This window comes from Entelurus aequoreus, linkage group LG01 (genome assembly GCF_033978785.1).
Source record: "Entelurus aequoreus isolate RoL-2023_Sb linkage group LG01, RoL_Eaeq_v1.1, whole genome shotgun sequence".
In the NCBI taxonomy this organism is placed as follows: domain Eukaryota; kingdom Metazoa; phylum Chordata; class Actinopteri; order Syngnathiformes; family Syngnathidae; genus Entelurus; species Entelurus aequoreus.
Window position 1 is genome coordinate 94,334,244 of NC_084731.1, and position 12,328 is coordinate 94,346,571.

General features: G+C 37.2%; 1 protein-coding gene across 1 annotated transcript in view; it reads right to left on the reverse strand.

The window, feature by feature from the left end:
- Window positions 1-12,328, reverse strand: part of LOC133649858 (receptor tyrosine-protein kinase erbB-4-like) — a 190,494-nt gene that overhangs the window by 130,705 nt on the left and 47,461 nt on the right. The window contains exon 2 of the mRNA XM_062046574.1: window positions 2,499-2,633. Within this exon, the coding sequence (XP_061902558.1) occupies window positions 2,499-2,633 (135 nt within the window). The remainder of the gene's footprint in view (window positions 1-2,498; window positions 2,634-12,328) is intronic.

The window sequence follows — 12,328 nt, forward strand, 5'->3', positions numbered from 1 at the left end:
CTGACCGTAACTTAGGTACAAGCTGGCTCATTGGATTCCACACTCTCTCCTTTTTCTATTGTAGATCACAGATTTGTATTTTAAACCACCTGGGATACTATATCCTCTTGAAAATGAGAGTCGAGAACGCGAAATGGACATTCAGTGCCTTTTATCTCCACGACAATACATCGGCGAAATGCTTTAGCTACGAGCTAACGTGATAGCATCTTGCTTTAACTGCATGTAGAAACAAAAGAAATAATGCCCTGACGGGAAGTATAGATAGAAAATCAACAATACTATTAAACCGTGGACATGTAAATACACGGTTAATGCTTTCCAGGCTGGCGAAGGTTAACAATGCTGTGCTAACGACGCCATTGAAGCTAACTTAGCAACCGGACTGCACAGAGCTATGCTAAAAACATTAGCTCTCCACCTACGCCAGCCAGCCCTCATTTGCTCATCAACACCCGTGCTCACCTGCGTTCCAGCGATCGGCAGAAGGACGAAGGACTTCACCCGATGCGTTTGGCGGCCCGGAGACGTAGGAAGTCAAGGTGAAGTCGGCGGCTAGCGTGGCTAGCGCGGCTAGCGCTCCAACAAAGTCCTCCTGGTTGTGTTGCTGTAGTCCGCTGCTAATACACTGATCCCACCTACAACTGTCTTCTTTGCAGCCTTCATTGTTCATTAAAAAAATTGCAAAAGATGTCCAGAATACTGTGGAATTATGAAATGAAAACAGAGCTTTTTGTATAGGATTCTACGGGGTACCATAACTTCCGTTACTCGGACTTCGTCACGCGCATACGTCATCATACCGCGATGTTTCAGCCGGATATTTCCCGGGAATTTTAAAATGTCACTTTATAAGTTAACCCGGCCGTATTGGCGTGTGTTGCAATGTTAAGATTTCATCATTGATATATAAACTATCAGACTGCGTGGTCGGTAGTAGTGGCTTTCAGTAGGCCTTTAAGCCTGTCGGTTTCTGTTGTTCGTCCTGGTGACATCCTCTATCATTTCATGCCATGCTTCATCTACCCACGAGATTAATGTTTATTATAGTTTATTCTTCATGCCATTGCCAAGTACGTTTTTGTTATTGTTCATAGTTTTTTGCCTTGGTGCATGTCCTTTGTTTTCATAGTCAAGTTTTTGTACTTCCGCCATTGTGCGCGCCTTTTGTTTATTCTTTTTTGAGTGTTAATATTAAATCATGTATATAAATTCACGTCTTGCCCGCGCCAACTTTCCGTTGCCTTCTGAAAAAACAAAACCCCAGGACCAAGTCATGACAGTGTGTAGTGTTTTAGTTCTTGTCTTGTGCTCTTATTTTGGTGGCTTTTCCTGTTTTGTTGGAGTTTTCCTGTTGCTTTGTTTTAGCACTCAAGACTAAAACCAAAAAAGGCATTATCGGACAGATAATGCCTTTTTTGCCGATATTCGATATTGTCCAACTCTTAATTACAGATTCCGATATCAACCGATACTGATGTATACAGTCGTGGAATTAACACATTATTATGCCTAATTTTGTTGTGATGCCCCGCTGGATGCATTAAACAATGTAACAAGGTTTTCCAAAATAATTCAACTTAAGTTATGGAAAAAAATGCCAACATGGCACTGCCATATTTATTATTGAAGTCACAAAGTGCATTATTTTTTTTAACTTGCCTCAAAACAGCAGCTTGGAAATTAGGACATGCTCTCCCTGAGAGAGCATGAGGAGGTTGAGGTGGGCGGGGTTGAGCTGTGGGGGTAGGGGGGGGTGCATATTGTAACGTCGCGGAAGAGTTAGTGCTGCAAGGGGTTCTGGGTATTTGTTTTGCTGTGTTTATGTTGTGTTACGGTGCGGATGTTCTCCTGGAATGTGTTTGTCATTCTTGTTTGGTGTGGGTTCACAGTGTGGCGCATATTTGTAACAGTGTTAAAGTTGTTTATACGTCCACCCTCAGTGTGACCTGTATAGCTGTTGACCAAGTATGCGTGGCATTTGCTTGTGTGTGTGAAAAGCCGTAGATATTATGTGACTGGGCCGGTACGCAAAGGAAGTGCCTTTAAGGTTTATTGGTTTATAATTACTGGTTTGCAAAAAATATTTTTACCCCAAATAGGTGAAATGACATAATCTCCCACGGCACACCAGACTGTATCCTTTTCGCACTAGTGTGCCGTGAGAAAAACACTGCCGTGGACAGCAGTGCCTGCTGTGTGTTAATCAGATGGACTGATCAACCGGAGGGGCCCACAGAAAAGGGACTGAAGCCCCGGCAGAACCTTTTGGAGCAGCTGTCAAATTGGCTGAGGCTTAAAAAGAGAACAGTGAGACATGGGCTCCATGGGGCTCGCTGCAGAACGGCTACGACACAAGTGCTCCCACACTGATCTAACACCATGTGATTTTGCCCCCAGTTGACCATAAAACTTGGAAGGACCAAAAAGGGGGTGGGCCCTGACAGTAAAAAAGTGTCATTGTCAACCACCGGCGTCCACGTGTGTGCGGTACTCACATCCCAGGTTGCTGTTGTTGGATGGCACAACCAGCAGCTCCGCCTGCGGGTTCTTGATGATGTCACGCCAATGTATGGTGTCCGCATGGCACAGGAATTTGTTCTGGTCAACATAGACGCCGCCATTCAGGATCTCTGCGAGTAAGAGAGAAGACTGAGTGCATATACGAATAAATATATTGTAGACTCTGTCAGGAAATCAATGCATCAAGGTTAACCACAATAATATCAAAGCTACTGACATGCGGCACTCGCCAGAACGCATCTGAGCGTGAAGATAAATGCTATTGACAGAGCTAGTCAATGTCACAATGATTTGAGCTGCAAAATAAAAAATAAAAAAAAATGTGAAAAAGTAATTACACACTGGAAAGTTCTAATTTAAGGTTATTTAATTTGTTTATTTCACTCAGGGGTGTCAAACTTATTTTAGATCGGGCGCCACATGGAGAAAAATGTACTAGCAAGTAGGCAAGACTGCTAAAATCACGGCATGATAACTTAAAAATAAACTTTTTTATTTTTTTATTTTTTACTTTGTGTAAAATTAGTACAAGCACATTCTGAAAATGTACAAATCATATTTTTTTTTACACTTACATGTTGCGGTTAATAGTATTCTATCTTTATTCGTCGTTATTTATATTTTCTGAATAAATTATGTGATAATGTCGTTCAGTCAACTCATTGGTGTTCATTTTCAATCTATCAAGATACATTACAGTATGTTATTTATGTAGTTTGATCATTTTCCTCGACTGATGTACTAACATCACATGGTTTATTTTGTACATACCGTATTTTTCAGACTATAAGTCGCAGTTTTTTTCATAGTTTGGCCGGGGGTGCGACTTATACTCAGGAGCGACTTATGTGTGAAATTATTAACACATTACCGTAAAATATCAAATAATATTATTTAGCTCATTCACGTAAGAGACTAGACGTATAAGATTTCATGGGATTTAGCAATTAGGAGTGACAGATTGTTTGGTAAACGTATAGCATGTTCTATATGTTATAGTTATTTGAATGACTCTTACCATAATATGTTACGTTAACATACCAGGCACGTTCTCAGTTGGTTATTTATGTCTCATATAACGTACACTTATTCAGCCTGTTGTTCACTATTCTTTATTTATTTTAAATTGCCTTTCAAATGTCTATTCTTGGTGTTGGCTTTTATCAAATTAATTTAATTTAATTTAATTTAAATTTTTTACTAAGGATCCCCATTAGCTGGTTGCCACAACAACCCACTAGTCTTCCTGGGGTCCACAAACTCAATACAATTACCAGTAAAAACATATAATTATAACTACACAATACAGAAACAAATACAAGCATCAACAAGCAAACAATTTACAGTCACAGAATATTAATTACCATATAAATACATTTCCCCCAAAAATGCGACTTATACTCCAGTGCGACTTATATATGTTTTTTTCCTTCTTTATTATGCATTTTCGGCCGGTGCGACTTATACTCCGGAGCGATTTATACTCCGGAGCGACTTATACTCCGAAAAATACGTTATGTTATTTATGTAGTTTGATCATTTTCCTCGACTGATATCCTAACATCACATGGTTTATTTTCTACATATGTAGCATCATCTACAAAGATACAAATAATTGCTATTGCGACATCCAGTGGACACATTTAGAACAGCAGTTTCTTTCATTCAAAAATTTCAGGTACATTTTTATACTTTGCAAACTCTTCCCGCGGGCCGGATAAAACCTGTTCACGGGCCTGATCCGGCCCTCGGGCCGTACGTTTGACACCCCTGATTTAACTTAATTCATGAGAAAAAATTTGGTATTGGGAATAAAAATCTAATTTCGGATATACAGTAAAACAGAGGTGTACAAACTTTTTTCCCATTGAGGGCCACACACTAAAGATTAAAGCATGCAGGGGCCATTTTAATATTGTTTTATTTTAAAAACCAATAATATATATATATTTTTAAAACCTCTAAGGCTCCCCTCAAGTTTGGTCCCGGGGACGGGGAAGGGTCTCAGTCAAAAAAAATCGAAACAAATAAGTCATAAATACTTTTTGTATTATTGTTATTGTTCAACGCTTATATCAACTTCAGGTCTGTCAATATAAAGTTGTACTTTTTTTCATGCTTTATGCCATTTTCATCAAAATCCTGTTGTTAATGGCAGAAACACCAAATATGCAATATTTTACACCCAAAAAATTGAAAGTGGAATATTAGATTACAGCCTTAAATATGTCAATAAAAAAATCCTACAAAAATTTGGGGGGATTCGAAAGGGCTCCAAAACAATTAAACATGTTTATTTATTTTTTTTAATTTCAACGTTTAAGTCTCTAGATCAATTTCATATACAGTATATTTCGATTACACATTTTTATTTTTTATTTTTATTTATTTTTTTGTTTGCTTTCTGCCCTTTTAGTCAGAGAATACTTCGTTTTTTATATGACAAATACAAAATATTCAATATTTTTCCCAACACTATTTTAAAGTCAAATATTTTATGTTAAATAATTGGAACCCTAAATATGTCAAAATTCATGAAAACATTGATTTTTCTCTTCTTTTTTTTTTTATTTTTTTTTTTAGCAATGACCGTTTACAAAATAAAACAACCTGCATGGCAGCTTAAATATGTCAAAAAGTCATGAAAACATGGATTTTTCTCTTCTTTTTTTTTTTTTAGCAATGAGCGTTTACAAAATAAAACAGCCTGCATGGCAGCTTTGAGGAAACTTTGCAACTTTTTCTTCTTACATTTTATCTTTATGCCCTTTTATTCCACTTTGGTTTTTTTGTAACAGTATTTTTGGACTTTGGACACCTCTGCAGTACAAATAGCACAGGACATCCACAATTTGAATTGGTATCAGTAACGTCTGTATCAGTACTAATAGCAGTATTAGTAATAAATAAGGCTAACAAAAAAAAAAATTCTGATCTATAAGCGTTCGAGTATATTACGCATAATTACTTTTTTCTCTGTTCAGTAATAGGTATTGCCTTTTCTATTCAAATATCGCTACCAAGGTAAGCATTAGTATTGGATCGATACGAGTATTATGAGATCAATTTTTCTTGCAGTTTCTCATCTATGCATCCATCAACTGACTCCATTTTTCTCAAAGAGTTTTACCGACCACAAGTCTTGTCTGTCAGCGCAAACGGCACACCCTCCCTTAGGACACAAAGTCATAGGATGGCATCTTTCCACCATTATGGCCCCCGTCTATGGAACAGATTGCCGGAGGATCTCAGGGCTGCAGAAAACGTTCATGTCTTTAAGAGCAGGTTTAAGACCCACCTTTTTGATTTGGCTTTTACCTAATATTAATTATTTTATTAAAGTCATTTGTATTTTACTTTTTATCCTATTAGTTATACAATATTTTATGTAATTATACTTATTTATATATATATATATATATATATATATATATATATATATATATATATATATATATATATATATATATATATATATATATATATATATATATATATATATATATATATATATATATATATATATATATATATATATATATATATATATATATAATGTATTTATTTATATATTTTTTTAATTAAATTTTTAACTTTTTTATTCTATTAATCTTCATATGTCTTGTATTTTATTCTTCATCTCTACACATGGTTCTTACTATTTTACAAGTTGTATTATTTTTATTTTCCAACGTTCCTCAGATAAGCCATCTGCCTCAGGGGTTATCGGCCGTGCTTGTGGGGGCGCTTTTGTGTCAGCGCCCTGGTGGCCACGGTCTGATGACCTCCTGGTGCAGATGGCTCCTGTGATAGTGTTTACTCACATGTTTCCTCTGTACTCAGCCATGCAATTGGTCCATATAGTCGCATATGTGTGTGTGTTTGTGTTTGGTATCTGTATCCGTGCGTACATACAATCGTGGTCAAAAGTGTACATACACTTGTAAAGAACATAATGTCATGGCTGTCTTGAGTTTCCAATAATTTCTACAACTCTTATTTTTTTTTGTGATAGAGTGATTGGAGCACATACTTGTTGGTCACAAAAAAACATTCATGAAGTTTGTTTTTTTTCTACTGAAAATGTTACCAAATCTGCTGGGTCAAAAGTATACATACAGCAATGTTATTATTTGGTTACATGTCCCTTGGCAAGTTTTCCTGCAAAAAGGCCCGTTTGGTAGCCATCCACAAGCTTCTGGTTGAATTTTTGACCACTCCTCTTGACAAAATTGGTGCAGTTCAGCTAAATTTGTTGGTTTTCTGACATGGACTTGTTTCTTCAGCATTGTCCACAAGTTTAAGTAAGGACTTTGGGAAGGCCATTCTAAAACCTTAATTCTAGCTTGATTTATGTGATAATGTAATAATGGGGGGTATGGGTCATCGGGGTATTGTTTTGAACTTTTGTAAAGCACTTTGCATTGCATTTGTTTTATGTATGAAAAGCGCTTTATAAATAAAGAATGATTGATTGATTGTTTGATTAGGGTCTCCTTGTTTTGAGCACACACTAGGGATGTGCGTATCGATCCTGTGATATCGATATATCGATACTCACACGCTACTCATTTGGCATGACTTTTCTGAAAAAAGTATCGATATAAACCAAAAAACGGCGTGTGGGGGGTGCAAGCATCACTTTCAGATGTTTTTGATGACTTACTTAACTTACTATGTGCTGGGACACCCCTGTAACTGGCAGAGTATAGAGCTGGCCCAGTCACGTGACAGGAGACAGCCAATGAGCGTCGTCAACGTGCAACACACACACAGCCAGCCGACAGCGATGCAGTCAGGCATATCCAGTGTCAGGCATTGTTTATTTTATTTTTTTACTGAATATTTTTGTTTAAATGATTATCCTAAATTCAAATAATTTCCACACAGGGGCATTTACCGTTAGTTGAAAATTGCTTGAGTACTTAAAACAAGATAAGAAAGAGATACAATTTGGAGATTCTTTGCATTACAGTTTTATTTTTTTTCCAAGAAAATCTTGAAATATATGATTGAATGCGATTTTGGTTTTAATCTGTAACATGATTTCTTACATTTCGAAAACATTAGCCTATTTCATATTTCATTAATTGCTAATTATATCACAAACTTTAAAAAATAACTGCAGCTTCTTGCGATTCGGATTTGACAGTTAATTGGAAAGCCCTAATATCTAATTATTATTATATATAATATATAATTATTATTATATATAATATTTAATTTATTTTTCATATTTATGTTATTTATTTTAATTTTACTTTTATTATATATTGACCATAATACATGTGGTATAAATGGTCTGTATTTGCCTTGTGATTTGTCTTAAATAATAGTAATAATATTTTTGACTGACAAAAATTGCCAATAAGAAATTAAAGGCCTACTGAAAGCCACTACTACCGACCACGCAGTCTGATAGTTTATATATCAATGATGAAATCTTAACATTATAACACATGCCAATACGGCTGGGTTAACTTATAAAGTGACATTTTAAATTTGCCGCTAAACTTCCGGTTCGAAACGCCTCTGAGGACGACGTATGCGCGTGACGTAGCCCGGGGAACACGGGTATGCCTTCCACATTGAAGCCAATACGAAAAAGCTCTGTTTTCATTTCATAATTCCACAGTATTCTGGACATCTGTGTTCGTGAATCTGTTGCAATTATGTTCATTGCATTATGTAGAAAGAAGCTGAGCAAGCAAAGAAGAAAGTTGTCGGTGCGAAACGGACGTATTTTTCGAATGAAGTCAGCAACAACAGTACACAGCCGGCGCGTCTTTGTTTACATTCCCGAAAGATGCAGTCAAGATGGAAGAACTCGGATAAGAGAGACTCTAACCAGGAGGACTTTTGACTTCGATACACAGACGCCTGTAGAGAACTGGGACAACACAGACTCTTACCAGGATTACTTTGATTTGGATGACAAAGACGCAGACGTGCTACCGTGAGTATGCAGCTTTGGCTTCTAAACATTTGATCGCTTGACCGTATGTGCGCAACTTTTTTTTGGCGTATGTACGTAACTTTTTTTTAAATATATAAGCTTTATGAACCTTGGGTTAGGTGAACGGTCTTTTGGGCTGAGTGATTGTGTGTGTTGATCAGGTGTTTGAATTGTATTGGCGTGTTCTATGGAGCTAGGAGCTAGCATAGGAGCTAGGAGTTAGCATAACAAAGACGTAGGTGTTTTTATGCAGGATTAATTTGTGTCATATGTGTGTTGATCAGGTGTTTGAATTGTATTGGCGTGTTCTATGGAGCTAGGAGCTAGCAGAGGAGCTAGGAGCTAGCATAACAAACACGTAGGCGTTTATATGCAGGATTAATTTGTGGCATATTAAATATAAGCCTGGTTGTGTTGTGGCTAATAGAGTATATATATGTCTTGTGTTTATTTACTGTTGTAGTCATTCCCAGCTGAATATCAGGTCACCCCCGGCTCTCACTGCATCTTCCCTATCTGAATAGCTTCAACTCCCCACTAGTCCTTCACTTGCACTTTACTCATCCACAAATCTTTCATCCTCGCTCAAATTAATGGGGAAATTGTCGCTTTCTCGGTCCGAATCTCTCTCACTTCATGCGGCCATCATTGTAAACAATAGGGAACTTTGCGTATATGTTCAATTGACTACGTCACGCTACTTCCGGTAGGGGCAAGCCTTTTTTTTATCAGATACCAAAAGTTGCGATCTTTATCGTCGTTGTTCTATACTAAATCCTTTCAGCAAAAATATGGCAATATCGCGAAATGATCAAGTATGACACATAGAATAGATCTGCTATCCCCGTTTGAATAAAAAACATTCATTTCAGTAGGCCTTTAATGGTATCGGTATCGGTATCGATGAAAATGCAAGAAAAAGTATCGGTATCGTATCGAATCCTAAAAGTGTGGTATCGCCCATCCCTAGCACACACACGCACACACACACACACACACACACACACACATAGTGAAATCAGTTGTAGTGCAAGTATTATTAAAAATAGCAACTAAATAAATCGAAAGTCACTCACTTGTTTCTCAGTACTGGAAATTGTTTTTCTCACTGAATACTTACTCTCGGTTAGGTATTTATTCGGATGACTACTTTTCACTTTTACTTGAGTTTAAATAACAGTACTCTTACTTGAGTGCGCTTTTTGGCTGCTCGACCCTCCTCTGTTGATATGTTGCTTCTGAAAACGATCCCTTTTTCAGGTTTTCTACTCCGCAGATAAGTGCTTTCTGCTTCTGTGTTCTAAATGCCGAAAAAGCAGTAACTGTCATTAAATAAGAAGAAAAAAAACAACGTTCTTGACCTGCGTCACATCACTAAGCTCAAAGAAGGGTCAACGTTCGAAGACAGAATTTGCCTCCTCACCTGTATTCTAACCTGACTCTCGCCAGATCCTTGTAGTTCGCTGAGCTCCACAAAAGGATCTGGGACTTCTCAATAGGAGATGTATTCCAGAAGGCGGGGCCTTGTAAACAAAAATCCTTGTGTGTGATTGGAAAAACCACTTGTCCGTTATCTTGAATGACGTGCTACTTCAACCACTCACATCGAAATCAACCCGTGACGCTGATGAGAGCGATGCTGGGAAATCCAAAACAGAACAGCCGACATATTGGACAACGACAGAGCGAAAATAATTAATAATTTAAAGAATTATTTTATTTTATTTTTTAAATTTTTATTTTTTTGTCCTGTCCAGCTACTCATCATATAGTTGATGTAGATGCCCATATCGGCTGTACAGATTTATTTTACAAAAAAGAAGTGTAGGATACTTCTCTTGTTGCCTTATTTGTATTTGACTTTATTAAATGTATTTATATTATCATTTGGTGCAGCCGGGCCGGAGCAGGGGGGGATAGAAAGAGAAAAAAAGGAAGACAGACAGACAAAAACAACAACAGCAAACACAACTAGAGATGTCCGATAATATCGGACTGATGATATTATCGGCCGATAAATGCTTTAAAATGTAATATCGGAAATTATCGGTATCGGTTTCAAAATTATCGGTATGAGTTTTAAAAAGTAAAATGTACGACTTTTTAAAACGCCGCTGTGTACACGGACGTAGGGAGAAGTACAGAGCGCCAATAAACCTTAAAGGCACTGCCTTCGCGTGCTGGCCCAGTCACATGATATCTACGACTTTTCACACACACACAAGTGAATGCCAAGCATACTTGGTCAACAGCCATACAGGTCACACTGAGGGTGACCGTATAAACAACTTGAACACTGTTATAAATATGCGCCACACTGTGAACCCACACCAAACAGGAATGACAAACACATTTCGGGAGAACATCCGCACCGTAACACAACATAAACACGACAGAACAAATACCCAGAACCCCTTGCATCCCTAACTCTTCCGGGACGCTACAATATACACTCCCACTAACCCCTACCCTCCCCCCCACCTCAACCCCGCCCACCTCAACCTCCTCATGCTCTCTCAGAGAGTGCATGTCTCAAATTCCAAGCTGCTGTTTTGATGCATGTTACTTTGTGACTTCAATAATAAATATGGCAGTGCCATGTTGGCATTTTTTTTCCCCATAACTCGAGTTGATTTATTTTGGAAATCCTTGTTACGTTGTTTAATGCATCCAGCGGGGCATCGCAACAAAATTAGGCATAATAATGTGTTAATTCCACGACTGCATATATCGGTATCGGTTGATATCGGAATCGGTAATTAAGAGTTGGACGATATCGGATATTGGCAAAAAAAACCATTATCAAACATCTCTAAACACAACAATAACAACAACAACAATAGAGCAACATCAGCAAATAGGATATGTACAAAAATGATGGGAAAAGTGGTAGCAAAGAAGCATTTAGTGAAATAAATAATACAGAAATGACAATGAGCATTATTGCACTACAAATGGAGCAATACAAATACCAATAGAAATAGCACTATTGAAAATGAATAATACCAATAATTGACCTCTATTATCAACAATACAGTTGTTCAAATGCAACAATACATATATGTAATGATAACTAGAGATACAAAAGTAGGCAGAAAAATGGAGGGGAAGAAAAAGAAGCCAGCTATATTAACCTTGTAGATTGTTATAGTAACAATAGGTTAAGTTTTGTCAGTTTAAATTCAAATAATTCATATTCGATAGATTCGACATCGTTGTTTGAATCAAACAGTCGCTTCGGCGCTTCGTCACATCTATGACGATCCTGATTGGTTCATTATTTTTTGCTATCTTGAATTGATTGATTGATTGATTGAGACTTTTATTAGTAGGTTGCACAGTGAAGTACATATTCCGTACAATTGACCACTAAATGGTAACACCCGAATAAGTTTTTCAACTTGTTTAAGTCGGGGTCCACTTAAATTGATTCATGATACAGATATATACTATCATATATACTATCATCATAATACAGTCATCACACAAGATAATCACATTGAATTATTTACATTATTTACAATCAGGGGTGTGGAGGGGGGGGGGTATGGACATCAAGTAGTGGACATAGAGAGAGAGAGAGAGAGAGAGAGAGAGAGAGAGAGAGAGAGAGAGATCAGAAGGCATAAGAAAGAGAAAAAGTATCTGCATTTGATTGTTTACATTTGATTATTAGCAATCCGGGGAGGGTGTTAGTTTAGGGTTGTAGCTGCCTGGAGGTGAACTTTTATTGCGGTTTTGAAGGAGGATAGAGATGCCCTTTCTTTTATACCTGTTGGGAGCGCATTCCACATTGATGTGGCATAGAAAGAGAATGAGTTAAGACCTTTGTTAGTTCGGAATCTGGGT